The sequence below is a fragment of the Prenolepis imparis genome, unplaced genomic scaffold (assembly GCF_030444845.1).
Source record: "Prenolepis imparis isolate NDT839.2.m4 unplaced genomic scaffold, iyPreImpa1.0 SCAF_16, whole genome shotgun sequence".
NCBI lineage: Eukaryota > Metazoa > Arthropoda > Insecta > Hymenoptera > Formicidae > Prenolepis > Prenolepis imparis.
The window spans coordinates 1,511,210-1,529,658 of NW_028141174.1; the positions used below are offsets into that span (position 1 = coordinate 1,511,210).

The window sequence follows — 18,449 nt, forward strand, 5'->3', positions numbered from 1 at the left end:
TCATTTTACTGCTACGAACCCCAGCCCTTTGGAAAATGGTACCATGAGCGGGGAGTTGGCAGCATCCCTCCATGTAATGGCGGCCAGCCCGTCTTGGCTGACCGCCATTTTGGGACCCTCTCGGGCATTGTAGAGGGGCTCCGAGATGATCCCCAACCCGCAGTCTGCCTGGGCCATTTCCTGGACCAGGCAGTCCTGTGCCTTCCTGCAGTGGTTGAGATTGACCTGTATTATTTTACAGGTCATCCTCTTCCACTCCGGTGTCCGTCTCTTCCTCCGTCTCCATATCAGAGGCGGAATCTCTCGTATGTACTTCCTCCCGCAGTCTTCTCCTCTTCCTACCTGTTACTGCGGGAGGGACTCCTTCCTCTTCGCTGGCCCTCCTCCTCTCCGCTGTGGGGCCGAGTCCTTTGGTGGCAGAGGAGGATGGCCTGCTCGTTTCCTCCTGTTTCGCTGCGGGGGGGAGGACTGGGGCTTTTGACTCAGTTTATTCAGTGCCAGTCCTCTCATGCCCTTCTTAAGTGTGGGGCACGATTTCCCCCCCGAGCGGTGGTTTGCAGGGAGATTCCTGTCTTTACATATGGGATAGTTAGGAATCTCCCTGCAGTCCTTTGCCTCATGGCCTTCCTGACCGCAGCGGTAGCACATTCGGCTGCGGTCAGTCTTGTTGGGGCACCTCTGCTGGACATGGCCCCCCTCCATGCATTTAAAACATTGGAGGGGCCTGTTTTCCAGCAATTGTACCCCCACGATCGCCCAACCAATTTGGATTTTCTCCGCGGCAGCGATTTTATTTGCCGCGGAGAGTGGGCATCGTACCCACACTGTGGATACTCCACCGGGGGACATTCGGATGTCCCCCACCTTTATTTCCTCCTCCACACACCCCCCGCTATGCGCCACCGCGAGGGCAATTTCACGGGGGGTGATGGATTCCTCCAGGCCCCGAAGACGTAGTTCAGCCATCTTCATGGGCCTGTCAATCCTTACCTCCTTTTTGGAGGAGAATACCGTCCTTAGACTGGCCGCTAATTTGTCGGCCAGTCTATTACTTTCCTTGCCGGGGACCTCGAATTTATAAGCCCCGGTAATCCCCTTTGAGATTTTCATCCCTGAGGGGATGCCCAGGGAGACGGGATTAATCTTCAATCTCGCCTCCCTCATAACCTCCTCGTAGCGACCAGGAGGAGCCGTGACGGTGACTACCGCCGTTTTTGGCTCCTTCCTGGTCTTGGTTTGAGGGGGCTGTGGTGCCGTCTTCCCCTCTCCTCCCTTGCTGGCAGTAGTCTTCGGAGCGGTAGCTACTGCTGCCTTCCTCTCCGCCTTTGCCTTTTTCTTCCCAACCACCGTGACCCATGTCTCCTGGCCTGCAGGGTTGTTTGCAGGTGGAGACTGCCTTGGTGGCTGAAATGTAAAAGCCCTTTGCTGTTGCTGCTGTGGCTTCTTTTGCTGCTGCTGCTGTTGTTGCTGTTGCTGGGGGGGCTGTTTTTTGTTCTGCCCCTTCTTGGCGGCCACTGTTACTTTGGCAGCTGCCGCTTTCTTTTCAGGGCCCTCCGGTGCCACGCTCTTCCACGGGTTTGCGGGTGGGTTGAGCGTGGTCACCGAAAGGACCTTGATGCCTTTCTCTCCTTCCTTCGAGGGGAGGGGAGAGTTCTTCGTGGCAGGCTTGACTGCCTGTGCCCCTCTCATCTTCGCCTCTTTCCAATGGTCATGCGTAGTTGAGAGGGCTCCCAGGCGTCTGTCCAGGAGCCTCTCCATAATGCCTTCTATCATGGCCATTAGGTTTTCCTGTTTCTTCCTGTCTTCCTCCTGCCCATCCATCACTGGAGTCGTGTTGTTCACCAGTGGTTGGATAGGCAGGGTTATCTCCACCATCTCCACGTCCTGGTTTTCTTCTTCCTTCCACGAGGGGCTTGGGACTTCCCCGCCATAGTGCGGAGGCGAAGTTCCTTGCCCTTCTTGGCTTGGCGAGACCCCCCTATCCACGGATAGAAGTGGGGTTTCGGCAAGCCTTTCCTCATCCCTTTCCTCATCATTCTCCCCTCTTCTCTTTGTTCTCTCTCTCCTTTGTCTCTGTGGGAGCGGTCCTTCCTCTATTTCCTTGTTATTACCCTCTTCCGAGGAGACTTTATCATCTCGGGAGGTTTTTTGCTTCTTCAGCTTCTGATTCAGTAATTCCAGCGTTTGTACTTTATGCCGGAGTCCCTGAATCTGCCGTCGCAGCGCAGTTAGTTGTTTCTCCATTGGGGTCTGTATTGGGTTTTGCGTCCTGACCGCCAGTGTCGTAGCGGCTGCATACATAGTTGCAACTGCGTGCTTGACCCCCTTTGTAATCGTCTCCTTCATCTTTCCGGAGTTTACTGCTATCTTGTAGATAACAGTAGTTTGCTCCGCCGCCATAGCCTCCAAATCCGCGATTGGCCTTTGCTTAAATTCGGCCTCTTTTTCGCGGATTTCTAGGAAGTCCAAATACGACTTCGATTTGTCGCTCGGCTTCTGAAGAGGGTCCAGGATGTGCATCTCCTTTTGTTCTTCCTGCTCCGCCGCTGTCTTCTTCTCTGCCAGTTTTCGGTGGTAATCGCCGGTTGTCTCTGATCTGTTAGGCTTCTTCTTGACTGGAAGTGCAGGGACTTTCTCTTCGCCTTCCCCTTCTTCACTCGAGATGGCCAACATTGGGTTCGGGTGATTCTTTCCCAACACAGCCTGGTCCTCCGATGTTTCCGCTCGAGTGCGTCCCTGCTTCGTCTTTCGGACCTCTCCTCTCTCGCTCTCTAGGTCCGAGAACACGCGACTGCCAGCCGGACTGACCCTGGACAATATGACGACAGGCACCCTGCCAACAACAATCCTGGGCAGCTCGTTGTTGGAGGTAGTACTAGCCAGCGAGCAAGTTTTCTCCAAATCCGCTGTCGTCGGTTCCGTCCTGCTGGATCTTATCCTCCTTCCGTCCTCCTCGGATTCGCTCCCGTGCCCTTTATGAGCCTTGTTCTTCGTTTCGTTGGTTATAGTGGTAGTGTTCTTCATTGTTGAAAATCCCACTCTCCCGGCAGGGCTCCGCCAGCCGACGTATCTCCCACCCGACCAGGGATGCCCCGAAACATGACCGGCAGCATCCCCAGCCGGGGCCCGAGATAACTCCCGGGAGCTGGCTTACACCCATGGGGTGAGGACCAAAAGCCCGCACTCCAGGGTCCCAGGCCCCTTACTCCAGCAAAGCCATTTCAGGGGTCCCGCACCTCCGACAATGCGGGTACCCTGCCGGGCGGCGCCACCCGGGGGGCCCCACGGACGCTTCGGACAGGGTCGCCGGTCCCCGGCCCTGCCCTACACGCCGTGGCGACCAGCACGTCCCCCCGCCGGTGACATCACCTGCCAGCGGGGGGACAACGCCTCTCCTGACCGGCCGGTTCGGAAGGGGAAACGGTCCCGACCGGCCAGGAGTACATACTCTCGCCGCTGGGCCCCGTTTCGGAAACGTCCGAGCGGCCCCAGCGGCAGACCCGCGTGGCACCCTCCGGGCAATGCCCCTTGGGTAACCCCTCCGGGCAAAGCCTCTCGGGTAACCACGCGTGGCCTTCTCCGCCGCACCCAGCCCGAGCTCGGAATACGTCCGAGTGGCCCGGGCGCGGCCAACTCCAGGGACGCTGGGACGAGAGCAAGCTCTCCACCAGCACCCTGGGGCTCCTCTCGTCGCCGGGCCCCGCCTCGGAAACGTCCGAGCGGCCCCGGCGACCGACCATCGTGACTCCCTCCGGGCGATGCCCCTCGAGAAGAACCCTCCGGGCAAAGCCCCTCGGGTAGTCACGAATGGTCACCCAACCCCGCGGCCCTAGCCGCAAAAGAACCCACCCCGAGACCCCGGGGGAAACACCCCCAGGAGAAAAAACCCCCGAAAGCATCCCCCCGAGAAGACGGAACGAGAACCCCGCGGCCGAGGCCGCAAAACTGCATGGAGGGAGGACAGCGCTAAAGACGCCGTGCAATGTCCTCCCCTAACGGTGCCATGCCACCGGGCGATTGAAGTCAGGGCCGCCTACCCCTACCGACTCGTGGGCGATAAACCCTCGAGGAAGCCGGGCCTCGTGTCTCTCGGCTGAGAGACTTCTCCGACGTGCGGAAAACATTCCGCACGCCAGAGAAAGTTATACGGCAATACTGCCGTATTGGACGCTCTTGGCACCCATCTCTCCAGCGAGATGGGTGAGCCCTCTCACCACGACAAGGTGGCGTCCAACGAGAGGGGGAAAATAAGGCCTTGGAAACACTTATATTCACACCGGGTTTCTTCCTTAGATAAGTTGATGACATCGTACTTACTTTACCCTCCTCTGAATATAATCACACTCTAAATACATTCAACTCCTTTCATCCGCGCCTCCAATATACGATGGAAATAGAAGTGAAAGGCATTCTGAACTTTTTGGATTTGACGCTCATTTTAAATAATAACTATATTAATTTTGGCTGGTTCCACAAAAGTACGTTCTCAGGGAGATATTTAAATTTTAATTCACAACACCCGACTTGCCAAAAGCGGGTAACTATAATAGGTTTAGTGGATAGAGCAATCTCCTTGTCTCATCAACGTTATCATCAGAAAAACTTGGAATTATGCATCAAAGTTTTATTAATGAATGACTATCCTCTTAACTTTGTTTTTGAAACGATAGATAATCGGCTACATACTATATTTAAGAAAAAATACGATAATAAAGATAACATTATTTGTAAGCAGAGCGAGGAACAAGAGTTATTTTTCGTCATACCGTATGTCCACTCTATTTCGGAAAAATTCAAAAATATCGCTGAAAAAATAAATCATAGAATTGCATACACTGGCCTTAATAAAATGAATAACATCATTAAGTCCACAAAGACCCTCTCAAAAATAATAACAAATGTAACGTTATTTATAAAATAGACTGTAAAAATTGTGAGGCGTCTTATGTGGGCCAAACGAGTAGACAATTACAGACGAGAATTAAAGAACATCACAATCACATAAGGTGGAACTCTGGAAATCGCTCTGTCATTACCGAACATAGACTAGAATTTGACCACGATTTTAAATGGGATGATGTGCAATTATTAGACAAGGAACCCATATTAGCAAAGCGATTAACTTCTGAAATGTTGTCCATCAAGAGACAAGAAAATAGCATAAATTTACAAACGGATACAGAACTTTTGCCAGATATTTATTTAACTTTAATTAATAAACTTCCTAAAATATAATAAAAACAATACACAGTGTCGACATAGTTGCATAATTATAAGTAACTATAATGCGATAATTGTGTTCATTTTGAAGCTATTCTCAGTGTTAAGTCTTACTTCAGAAGAAATTTTATTTTAATTTACTTGTTAATTTTACAGTAGGATTATATAGCTTGCCATTTTATGTCAACACACGCTTTTTCATATTATTTTTATTACACTTTTAAAGTCTTTGTCGACCTTTTTAGATATTTATTATGTTTAGTGTACTGTTTGATACCGTTTGGGTTAACTCTGTATAGCCGAGATAATAGATTAGTACATTACCACCTTGCGTTGCGGTCGAATCGATGTCTAATTCGAATATTGATGGTGCTTCGCTGATATGGCTACCAAGTTTTTATTTTGTAAGTTATCTTTAGTATTTGCACATTGTACCCCAATTATTGTAAATTACCTATTGGTAATAATATTCCTTAACCTCAGATGCAGCCACATAGAATATAATTTATGGTTATTTGTCAAGAAACGGAACACCACTTTGACATTCACTGCACCCCAACATGCGGTCTCTTAAATTTACCGAATTTAATCCATATACTGTTTAATGATATTTCATGCGCTGTTAATTTTGTATTGCGCTGAAGAAGGCTCAAAAAAAGAGCCGAAACGTACGTCTCATATGTATCGAAACATCTAAATAAAATTTAAAAAAAAAATTTGTTTAAACATATACCGCGCCAACACACCGCGCTATTGCTCTCATAACCAATCATACCATATTGATATTGCGTTTTAATTTAAGTAGAGCGTTTGAATGATAATTTTCTTTGTCATTTTATTTTCACATTAACTTAATTTTTCTTTTTTTTTTTATTTCAACTAACACTTTATGTTCCAGTTCTTTTCCTCTTTTCATTGCATTAGATTGAAAAGCTTTAGATGCTCCTATTATTTCATTCACTAAACTGCCGTCAGGTGTATGACAGTGTGTTGCTTCGTAGATCTTCGATGCAGTTATTCTACCATATCGTAGTTCAAACCATAACAGATCATCACTTTGATTTTGCGTTAAATTTTGTATTTCTTTACACATAGCTTCTATTTTGTGCAAACACCAAAAATTCATCTGCTGTGCTTTTATTTATTTCTAAAAAAGAAAGCATAAGTTGGTGCATAGACAAATGTCTAATATGACTATTTTGCAAATAAAACCAATGTCGACTAATTTGACAGTCTATTTGTTTCTCTTTAGCTATATCAACTACTGTTGTAAAAAATTTTAACTGCTTTTCCTCATCTTCTTTTATTGAAGCTTCAGAAATTTTCTTTTTTTTTTCTTAACAATAAATCTGCTGTTGTAATGTATTGTCTCGGTGTTGCAACTTTTGCTAAAGCTGACTTTTTCCAGTAGCATGTTATTTCAGTGGGTGAAGGTTCTTCTGAACGTCTATGTGCTCACATTAAAAATGCTATAGCATGCTTACAACCACCTGTTAATTAATAAATAATTATGTAAATTTATAATATAATCCCAGGTAGCAAAAGGAGAACGCACAACCTGTACATGAATAATATTTGACAATTCTTCACGCATAGTAAATTAAATGAAGAAGCTACCTGTTTCTTCGCTACATTTGTGTTCTACTAAATTATTTCAATTCTTGCACGATAAATTCATCAACAGTTTCCTGCCGAAAGCATTCTACATGTATCCTACTGTATATAACTTTTCGAAGTTTCTATATTCTTACTTCAGTTAGAAATATACTAATCCGATAGTGTATGTGTATTATTCCTAACATTTGGAGAGCATACTAAAAATTGGCTACAATTTCATTAATATGAAGTAACAGTATCGAAATAATGTAGCACTGTCATTGTGACTACTTGTTGATGGCATCTACCTGATTATATTTAATTTCATGCATACGCGCTTTACGGGAAAATAAGATTTTATTACAATATCATGCTACTGTTGTAGTTCAACGATGAAACATTTTAATTACTATATACTTGTTCGAGCGCGTGACAGAGTTTGGTTCAACAATATTGTTGCTCCCAATGACATCGTTTGTCATGAATAATAAAGACGCGACAATAAATCCTGACACTCGAAAGTAAAGGTGACAACACGAACCAAACAGCTGATAAATTGTAAACACCACGCGCGCGGACTCGAGATCTCGGGCCAACGACCGCCGACGGCATTTTTTCTGTGTTTTCGCGAGCAGCTGACGGTTAAGAATATCGGCACGAATTCGCGACGAAGGACGCTATGCGCACACGCAAAATATAGGAAAAAATCGTTTAAACAAACCGCCCGTAAAACCTTTAGACCAGATCGTCTCTTGCCTTCTTACAAAAAGCATCGATTCGCCTTCCGTATAATTAGCCGCTTAATTCTGTCGCTCGCAGAACGCGCCTCTCGAACAATCGAACGCTTTCTCTCGAAGTCGCTCGCTTCGATACTTGCGTTGCCGCAAAGTTCGGAAACGGACAAAGTTGTATTGCCTTTTTTTCTTGTGTTTTTTTATTATTATAATAAATTCGTCATTGAGTGTGTGTTGAAAAAAGATTGCTTCTTTTTTTGTGTGCGTTGACCCACCTCACGTTCACACTCGCGTTATATTCGCGCCTAACGAAACATTCTGGTCCTTCGAGCCGGATATCTTGTTCCGGTACAACATAAGTGCAGTGAGAGAGTGAACCGGGGTTCTCAACGCGCATCATGAGCATGGACATGGAGTGTCTCATCCTCGCTCAAGACGACCTTCAACTTCGGATGGCGAACACTATGGAGAACCTCAATAAGCTGGGGAAGGCGAACATCACGGTCGAGGCCATTGACACGCGCCTCCACCGGTTAGAAAGGATCTGGGAGAAATTCGAGAATCAGCATGACAAGTTGCGCGCCAACTTCTGGAAGGAGTTGAGAACCCACGCCTACGTCACAGGAGACTTCAGCGGACTCGCCGAAGAGACATTTCTCACCCAGAAGACGAAATTGATGAGTTTGAGGAACACCCTACCGAGGCAAGGTACAAGCGGAGATGCCACGAGCATCGAACCATCGTCCACTCGACAACGCACCACTCTCCCGCGCATACAGCTGCCGCACTTTTCCGGCAAGTACGCCGACTGGCCGCCGTTCCGCGACCTTTTCCAATCGGTCGTCGGGGCGGACGCCATCATATCTGACGTGGAAAAGCTTCACTACCTGAAGGCGTCCTTGAAGGGTGAAGCGGAGTTACTCGTTCGAAACCTGCCAGCAGTTTCGGAGAACTACCGACGGGCATGGAATCTGCTCGTCGATCACTACGAGAATAAGAGACTCCTCGTCCGCTCGTATTTCTCGACCTTCACAGCGCTCCCCAAGATGAAGAGTGAGTCGTTGAGTGATTTGAAGCGCATTCTACAATGCGTGATATCCACCGTCGGCGCTCTCGAGAGCATCGAACGGCCGGTCTCGAGCTGCGAGGACCTATTCGTCCATCTGATAGTGGAACTCCTCGACGCGCGGTCGCGCCGAGACTGGGAGGACACCGTCGGAGGAACCTCGGAACCGGCATCGTACGCCGAAATCAAGTCGTTTCTGGAGAGACGATTGCAGACTCTTGAAGCACTCCAGCCCCAGAAGTTGGAGGCGGCGTCGAACAAATCCGGGGACCACGCCACGCGACCCGCACGATCCCATCACGCTCAGAAGCAAGAAGTGAAGCGAGGGCGCTGCTCACTATGCAAGAAGGACCACTTCGTGATGCTCTGCGATAGTTACCAGGAGAAGACGGCGGAGGAGAGGAAGAAACACGTCGAGGCAAATCAACTGTGCCTCAACTGTCTTGGCAAACATCAGGTGCGTGAATGCCTATCAAAAAAGAACTGTTCAGCGTGTCGAGGCAGACATCACACCTCGCTGCACGATGCCTGTCGCGAGACCACCTCAACCTCGCACGTGGCCCAGCAGCCGTGGCTAGGGCGGGGATCTGTCCTTCTTGCCACCGCGCGCGTTCGAGTCGCCGACAGGTTCGGAGTACTGCATGCAGCTAGGGCCTTGATCGATCAGAGATCGGAGGCATCGATGATCTCGGAAGCGTTGACACAGCGACTACGTTTGCCGCGCGGCTCAGCCACGGTCACCGTCTTCGGCGTCGGCGGAACGCAAGCCGGCACCGCCCACGGACGAGTGTCTCTTCGGGTCCTGCCGCGCGCCGCCGGATCACCGATGACCATATCGGCGCTGATCCTGCCACGTCTTACGGTTTACACCGGAGTGACGACCGTGAAGAGGGAGCCTTGGAACCACCTACACGGACTCGAGCTAGCCGACCCCGACTTCCAGGCCTCCGATCCGGTGGACATCCTACTCGGCGCGGACGTGTACGCCGCAATCCTTGACTCCGGCGTCGTCAAGGGAGGTCCGCGAGAACCCGTCGCACAACGTACGTCCCTCGGGTGGATCCTTTCGGGCACGATCGAGGAGTCAATCGACAGGGCCGAGGCTCACAGCCACTCGTGCGTCGTCGACGAGACCTTGGTGAGCATGGTGAAGAGGCTGTGGGAACAGGAGGAAGTGTCTCGCGTCTCGTTGCCCCCGACGCTGGAGGAGCGAGAGTGTGAAGAGTGGTTCGCGCGAACGCATTCTCGCGACGAACACGGACGGTATGTGGTGCGACTCCCACTTACCGACGACACTACGGATTTCGCCGGAACGCGAATCGCCGCGATGCGCTTACTCTCGGGCATGGAGGGCCGGTTCGCGCGGGACTCAAGGTTACACGAGCTTTATCGCGACTTCATGCACGATTACGAAAGACTCGACCACATGTCGCTGATAGACTCCCGCGAAGCAGCAACCAACGCGCGCGTGTGTTACTTGCCTCACCACGGGGTATTGAAGAACACCGACGGCAGTGTCAAACTGCGCGTGGTTTTCAACGGCTCGTCAGCCTTGCCGTCCGGTGTCGCGCTCAACAACAAGCTCCGCGTGGGACCAAATCTGCTGCCGTCGCTGCCTGACGTCTTGACCCGCTGGCGCCGACACAAGTACGCGATTGCAACGGACATTGAGAAGATGTACAGACAGATTCTCGTACATCCGGCAGATCGCGACTTACAACGAATCGTGTGGCGACGTGACGCGACAAAATCGATTGAGGAATATCGATTGAATACAGTGACGTACGGGTTAGCTTGCGCGCCGTTCCTCGCCATCCGCTCGGTGCGTCAACTTGCCACGGACGAAGAAGCTCGATACCCCCTGGGATCGGCCGTACTGCTCCGCGACGTCTACGTCGACGACATCCTGACCGGAGCCGCCTCACTGTCGGAAACGCACGACATCAAGCGGCAATTGCTTCAAATTTGCAGGGCGGGCGGGTTTCCGCTGAAGAAATGGTCCGCAACCGATCCGGACCTTCTCAAGGACATCCCCGCGCCAGACCAACTGCGCGCCGATCTCCGGGCATGGGAACCGCATGAGAGCCACTCCATGCTCGGCCTACGCTGGCATCCGGGCATCGACGGCTTCTCCTTTGCAATACGCGAGATCAAGCATCAACCAACCACGAAGAGGACCGTCCTTTCCATCACCGCGCAGCTGTTCGACCCGTTGGGATGGCTCGCACCAGTGGTCGTTAGAGCGAAAATTCTGATCCAGTCGGTCTGGCTGCAAGGCCTCGACTGGGACATTCCGCTGGCATCAAAGGACGCCGCGTTCTGGGCAGCGTTCAAGACGGATCTCCCGAGTCTCGCCCGCATACGAGTCCCGCGTTGGCTCGGTCATCGACCAGGGGACACCATCGAATTCCACGGCTTCGCAGACGCTTCAGAGCGAGCCTTCGCCGCCGTGCTGTATCTCCGAGCCGTCGGCCTTGACGGAACGGTCAAGGTCTCGCTGGTGGCCGCCAAAACCAAGGTCGCACCTGTGAAGCAGGTGTCGTTGCCCAGGCTCGAACTCTGCGCAGCCGCCTTGTTAGCGACGCTCGTCGCACATCACCGGACCGTCGTAGAGCTGCCAGACACGGATACGCACCTATGGTCCGACTCCACGGTGACCTTATCCTGGATACAAGCACATCCGGCCCGCTGGAAAACGTACGTGGCCAACCGCGTCGCCGAGATCCAGCGCGTCGCACCGGAGGCGCACTGGCACCACACACCCGGAGGAGACAACCCAGCTGATTGCGCATCTCGAGGACTCTCCCCCAGTGAATTAGTGGAACACGAGCTGTGGTGGCAGGGGCCGCCTTGGCTGACGACATCACCAGGTCCGTGGCGCGCCGGTCCGGCCTTGGAGACCACGCCGGAGCCGCTGGAGCAACGCACGAGCAGCCACGCAGCATCTCGACAATGCCCGGACGAACCAACCATGCTGACGAGATACTCCTCGCTACTCCGCCTGGTGCGCATTTCGGCATGGTGTCGACGATGGCTGAAACCACGGCAGACGCGAGGCTCCATACTGTCCGTGGACGAGCTGCAAGACGCCGAGGACGCATGGATCCGCATCTCTCAGGCGCGGGGATACCCAGCAGAACTCGTCGCCTTGGCAGGGGAAAAAGGACTGTCAAGAAGGAGCCCGCTCATCAAATTGAGCCCCTTCATCGACGGCAAGGGCATCCTACGAATTGGAGGTCGGTTAAGGAACGCCTCTCTCCCGTACGACGAGAAGCACCCCATTATCCTGCCAAGCGAGAGTCAGCTGACGAGACTCTTCGTCGAAGCAGGCCATCGACGAACACTGCACGGTGGTGTGCAGGCGACACTCGGCCTACTTCGTCACCGCTTCTGGATTCCACGCGGAAGAACATGCGTCAAGGAGGTTATCCATCGCTGCGTGACCTGCCTGCGATGGCGGGCGGCAACGACTCAGCCGTTGATGGGCGATCTCCCTAGATCTCGTGTGACCCCGTCGAGACCATTCCAGCACACTGGGATCGATTATGCCGGCCCGATACATCTGAGGACAACCAAGGGTCGAGGGCACAAAAGTACCAAGGCGTTCATCGCAGTATTTGTCTGCATGAGCACCAAGGCCGTGCACTTGGATGTGGCGTCCGATTACACGGCCGACGCCTTCATTGCAGCGCTGCGCCGTTTCATAGCCCGGAGAGGGCTTTGCGAGGTACTGTATAGTGATTGCGGTACAAATTTTGTAGGAGCTGACCGGCAACTTCGAGCCCTCTTCGCCGCCAGCAGCAAGGAAGGTCGACGCATTGCCGATGAGCTGTCCCGAGACCGCATACGATGGCGATTCAACCCCCCGGCAGCCCCGCACTTCGGAGGGTTGTGGGAAGCGGCAGTCAAAGCGCTCAAGCGTCACCTCCGTCGGGTGATCGGCGACGCGACCCTGACATTCGAAGAGATGTCTACGCTTCTCACTCAAGTGGAGGCGTGCCTCAATTCGCGACCGCTCGAGGCACTGTCCGAGGACCCTGACGACGTCACCGCCCTGACACCGGGGCATTTTCTGATCGGCACTGCCCTCAACGCCGTGCCCGAACCGTCGCTCACGATAGTTCCGGAAAATCGATTTTCGCGATGGCAGCTAGTGCAACGGATGAAGCAGCATTTCTGGAATCGGTGGTCGCGAGAATATTTGCACTCGCTAAACCACCGCCCGAAGTGGTGGAAGCCTGACACCGCCGTCAGAATCGGCCGCCTGTGCGTCCTGCGCAACGAGGCTTCGCCACCGAACAAGTGGCCGCTGGCACGCATAATCGACACGCATCCCGGAGACGACGGCCACGTTCGAGTCGTGACCTTGCGAACCGCGGCGTCAACGTTGACGCGACCCGTGAACCGTCTCATCCTCCTACCGATGCAAAGCGACCCTGAGGCCGCAACGTAGCGCGACGCGACCTCGAATGCCTTGCTCAAATTGCATCTCGTTTCACAGTACATCTCGCTTCACATGTAAATTCATTCTCAGTCATCCTTCGTTATCTCTACTTGCAATCGCAATTATTATCTCTTGTTGCCTTTCGAGTTTCGTTTGAATTGTTCCAAACAAGGCGGGCGGAATGTTCGAGCGCGTGACAGAGTTTGGTTCAACAATATTGTTGCTCCCAATGACATCGTTTGTCATGAATAATAAAGACGCGACAATAAATCCTGACACTCGAAAGTAAAGGTGACAACACGAACCAAACAGCTGATAAATTGTAAACACCACGCGCGCGGACTCGAGATCTCGGGCCAACGACCGCCGACGGCATTTTTTCTGTGTTTTCGCGAGCAGCTGACGGTTAAGAATATCGGCACGAATTCGCGACGAAGGACGCTATGCGCACACGCAAAATATAGGAAAAAACCGTTTAAACAAACCGCCCGTAAAACCTTTAGACCAGATCGTCTCTTGCCTTCTTACAAAAAGCATCGATTCGCCTTCCGTATAATTAGCCGCTTAATTCTGTCGCTCGCAGAACGCGCCTCTCGAACAATCGAACGCTTTCTCTCGAAGTCGCTCGCTTCGATACTTGCGTTGCCGCAAAGTTCGGAAACGGACAAAGTTGTATTGCCTTTTTTTCTTGTGTTTTTTTATTATTATAATAAATTCGTCATTGAGTGTGTGTTGAAAAAAGATTGCTTCTTTTTTTGTGTGCGTTGACCCACCTCACGTTCACACTCGCGTTATATTCGCGCCTAACGAAACAATACTGATGGAATGTATCCAATTATTATAGATCTATACGCATTTAGGTAATGTGTGTTCATCTCTAGCATATAGGATTTTATCATATTATCATGCTACCGTTGTTAATTGATTTTGTCCTATACATATTCTATTATGTATTATCATTCTTTGTTTTAATATTTCTTTGTTTTTATCTGTGAGTGGAAAGAAAGCTAAGTTTCAGTATCTTCTCAATAGCATCGTAGAAAGTATCGCAGAGGTTATCTATAAGATTTTATTAAATTTAAAATAAAATTATAGAACAATATGAGTAGCACTGATAAATTTCCGAAACAAAGCCGGAAAAGTTTAGACTTATTGTCAAACAAGCAGAAACGACTTCGCCAGCAAGCTCATTATTATTCGATAATTAGGGCTGCCGAATGTGCAGCTACATCTTCAAATAATACAATCGAAGATGATAAACCTAGTGCCGCAACATCAAGCAGTGTGAATATAGAAAGTGCAAGTGACAATAGTTTTGAAGATAACGCAGGTATTGGTACGCATGTTGGGTGGCAATGGGGGTCATCGCAGGGATACCCCCCATAGAGCTCTTGGCTCAAATGCACGTCGAAGTTTATCGGCGTGCAGACGAGCTGAAAAGAATGGGTGTCCCAATAACGGACCGTGACCGATACGGAATCAGGGCCCAAGCTCGGCGGTCCCTAATGGTGGACTGGTCCGGCATGCTTGAAGACCCGAGGCTGCCGGGCCGAAGGACCGTCGAGGCCATCCAGCCCTGCCTGGAGGAGTGGATAGGCGGGGCTCGAGGGATCACATACAGGATGACTCAGGTGCTTACCGGGCACGGATGCTTTGGTAGGTACCTGAGTCAAATTGGAAAGGAACGCACCGCGCGGTGTCAGCACTGCGGAGCCGAGGAGGACACCGCGCAGCACACTCTTCTAGAGTGTGCTGCGTGGCAAACGGAGAGGGAGGAACTAAAGGAAAAAATAGGAGGGGACCTCTCCCTCACCGCAGTGGTGAGAGAGATGGTCCAGTCCAAAGAGAAGTGAGGAGCCTTCTCCTCCTTCTGCGAAAAAGTAATGTCGCAGAAGGAGGAGGAGGAAAGAGAACGGGAGAGACAGGAAAGAGGGAGGAGACTCCCCCTCGCCCCTGAATACCGGGGGGATAGGGACGACCCCTCCTGGCTGCCTGGGCGAAGAAACCGCCGTGGTGGGAGCCCGGGGCGGGTCGGGCCCACACCCGGTTCGACGCGGTTAAGCGTCGATCCGGGATGAGGCCGTCGGGGGGGGGGGCACCCGGGGCGCTTAAAGTCCCGGAATCTCCCCCCCGGCGGCCTCACGGGAGGGTGGGGACGGCTCTCCTTTTTCCCCCGCCGTCGGTGGGGGTGTCCATCTTGGTGGGCACCCCCATTTGTGGCGGCGGGGGTGGGGGGAGGCGACCCCAACACAGCACCTGCGCCAGATAAGGCGCAGGGTGGGGGTGAGGGGGGGGCCGGGGACCCTAGGGTCTCTGGTTCCCCCCGTCATCCCCTTGGGATTGGGGGCGTGGGGGTGTCGGTCCTGCTATGCTGGGCCGGCACCCGCGCGCCCCCAAAAGGCAGCCTCTCTGGTTTCGGCCGAATCCTAACTCCCTCTGGGAGCGGAGAAAGCCGCAACGGGGGCGGCCTTCCAGGGGGGAACTGCGCGCCGCTGGGGGCGGGGCACTTTGTGCCTGGCCTGGGGCGGCGCGCGGTCTCCCCCCCTCTCGGACGAAGATGCGGCAGGGGTGCCCCCCTCACTGAGACACCGAAAGGTGCTGGTGGGTGGGGCGTCGGTGCCGTAGGGAGGTCCCTCTCCTTTCAGAGGGGTGCCCCCCAGGCGAGGGCCCCCGGAGTTGGATGCCGAATCCCCGTTCCATTTGGGAAGGGGAGGGAGCACCACTCCGGGGGCGGGGGGTGGCGGCTCGAGCGGGTACTCGAGCCGTTACCCCGCCCCCCAGACTCTCTGGGAGGGCGCGGCGTGAGGTCGGTGTCGCCCTGCGCCGCAACCGCGATGGGAGCGCTGTCGAAAGATAGCGCTCTTTCCGAGAAGGCTTGGCGGGGGGGCGCGGAGTTGGCATGGGATACCAGCATCCTCCGCGCCTCCCAAACAACGCCCGTGACGGACACCCGCTGTGGTTTTAGTGCGGTAGGTCTTGGGCCCCCTGATCGATCCTCTTGCGGATCGGTCAAGGGGAACAAGGAGTCCCACATAACCCTTGCCCCCTACCCGGGAGGTAAGAGTACCATGATGGTTTCCACAGCGTCAAAAAAAAAAAAAAAAAAAAGGTATTGGTACGCATTGATTTTTATATTTAAATTGCGCATATCATTATAGCTTCTTTGTTTCATTTGAAGAAGTTACCGAGATTATATACACAATATTTATTTACCAGCGTGTCCTCGTTGGATATGTATTTTATTATACATTTACTGAAGATGGTCTCATGTAGACTGAAACGTTAAAATTAAACAAATTTTTAAATATATGTCACATAATTTTGCACTAACAACTTGCCTTTGGCTCTTAGCCCTTGTTTTATATAAATTGATTTTAATTCTTATGAGCCTATATTGTTCAATCTAATTTTTACAATGTTTCACATGTGAAAAACATAGTAAAAATTTTTATAATTTCTTCATGGTCCGCGACTACTGCCGTACATAGTAATTTATGATATAAAATTTTCTCCGTTTACTGATACTGGTATCGATGTTTCTTTTGATCCAAGATGATTCAGATGATGGTGATATTTTCTACAGTAGTGATACTTTGGATAGCAATTTGGATAAATCCGGGATACGCTTAGGCGTACCCAAAGGAAAGTGGCCATTCGCTGCATCCGCGGTTATCGGACGGTGTCCCATGCGGCGGCAATTACCCTAGCTGGGATGCCTCCCATGGAGCTCACAGCGAAGATGTATGAAGAATCATACACGCGAGGAAGGGAGCTCCGTGAGTGGGGCATTAAACTCTCAGCTGGGGTGAGAAATAAGGTGAAACTCTGGGCCCGGCGACGCATGATGGAGAGGTGGAAGAACTACCTCCCCAATGTGCCCCCAACGCACTCGGGGGCACGCGTCGGGACCGTGGGCCCGTTCTTAGAAGAATGGGTGGAGAGGGTTCACGGCGAGACGTCGTTCAGATCTACACAGGTGCTCACGGGCCATGGATGTTTCCAGGAGTACCTGTGTAGAATTGGAAGGGCGCGCACGGCGCACTGCTGCCATTGTGAGGAAGAGGAGGACACGGCGCAACACACCCTCGAACATTGTAGCGCGTTCGAGGGCGAGCGCCGTGTCCTAAAAGAAAAGGTAGGGAACGATTTGTCGCTCTCCAGCGTCGTCAAGGCGATGCTGGAGAGCAAAGAGAAATGGGACTCCGTCATCTCCTTCTGCAATGCGGCCATGCTTGCAAAGGAGGTGGCGGAGAGGGAGCGAGAGAGGGAAGAGAGGCTCCGGGACGGAAGAGATGGAGGAGGAGTGGGCGGATGCCCCCCAAGACCAAACCGAAGGATAAGGAGGCGTCCGCCCAGATAAAGACCCAGCCCCCAGTAAATGGGGGCTGACTTGACGGGATGATGGGCGAGGGGCGCTTTGTCCCCCTCGCCCGGCGAAGTAAGAGAGGTTGCCCGCAAAGGCGGAGCGGTTGGGCGAGGGGCGCGGTGCCCCCCTCGCCACGCATTGGGAGGGAGGCCCTTAGGGGCGGTGTAGCAGTCCTAGGAGGAGGTCGGGGGCGGGTGTCGCCCGGCTGGCGGCCGCACGGCGAAAGCCCTGCGGCCGGGAGTCGGGCGGCATCCGTCCCCGCCCGCCGAGTTCCTCCTTCAGGGGAGGGTCTCGGCGGTGCCCCCGGGCCGATGGTCGAATCCCGCTAAGGGAGGGAACTGCGGCCTGGGGGCACGGGGGATCACAGGGGCTCAGTTAAAGAGCCCCATTGCACGCGATCCCCCCGGGAAGGGACGTGGCAATGGCGGCCCTCTCACCGGTGCCCTAGAGCGCCGGTGGGAGGGCACCACTACCTGCGGCGAGGGTTTTCCCCCTTCTGGGGGGAACCCTCGGGAGAAGAGCTTCCGGAGCGTCGGCCGAATCTCCTGTCCCTTTAGGGAGGGAGAGGGAGCCCCGTTCCGGAGGCGGGGGGTGACGGCTCGAGCGGGAAGACTCGAGCCGTGACCCCGCCCCCCAAACTCTTTGGGAGGGCGCAGCGTGGGGGTGGTGCCCCCCTGCGCCGCAACCGGGAAGGACCGCAAGAACATTCGCGGGGGGGAGTATCTTCCTTTCGGGGAGGATGCTCCCCTAGAAGGTAGGGCCAGGGGATGGCAAGATGTAATGCTCCGGCAGTTCCTTGCCATCTTCATAAGCGCCAGCGAAGGCACCCGCTGTGGTTTTAGTGCGGTAGGTCTTGGACCCCACCGCCGATCCATATGTGGATCGGCGATGGGGGACAAAGAATCCCACATAACCCTCATCCCCTACCCGGGGGGTGAGTGGTACTATGAGGTTTCCACAGCGCAAAAAAAAAAAAAAAAAAAAAAAAGGATAGCAATTTCGATGAACATGAAGACAGTAGTG

At 52.7% G+C, this 18,449-nt stretch overlaps 2 protein-coding genes across 2 annotated transcripts; both read left to right on the forward strand.

Annotated features, from left to right (window-relative positions):
• Positions 1 to 7,954: 7,954 nt before the first annotated feature.
• Positions 7,955 to 13,069, forward strand: LOC145946479 (uncharacterized). Its single transcript, XM_083056089.1, has one exon. It carries the CDS (start codon positions 7,955 to 7,957, stop codon positions 13,067 to 13,069), a length of 5,115 nt encoding a protein of 1,704 aa, XP_082912215.1.
• A 3,835-nt stretch (positions 13,070 to 16,904) lies between these two features.
• On the forward strand, positions 16,905 to 17,420 carry LOC145946480 (uncharacterized). The gene has a single exon (XM_083056090.1). It carries the CDS (start codon positions 16,905 to 16,907, stop codon positions 17,418 to 17,420), a length of 516 nt encoding a protein of 171 aa, XP_082912216.1.
• Positions 17,421 to 18,449: the final 1,029 nt, after the last annotated feature.

Bases quoted from the DNA above. Each gene is read 5' to 3' on its own strand.
- LOC145946480 (XM_083056090.1), top strand. From the start codon at position 16,905: ATGGAGAGGTGGAAGAACTACCTCCCCAATGTGCCCCCAACGCACTCG.
- LOC145946479 (XM_083056089.1), top strand. From the start codon at position 7,955: ATGGACATGGAGTGTCTCATCCTCGCTCAAGACGACCTTCAACTTCGG.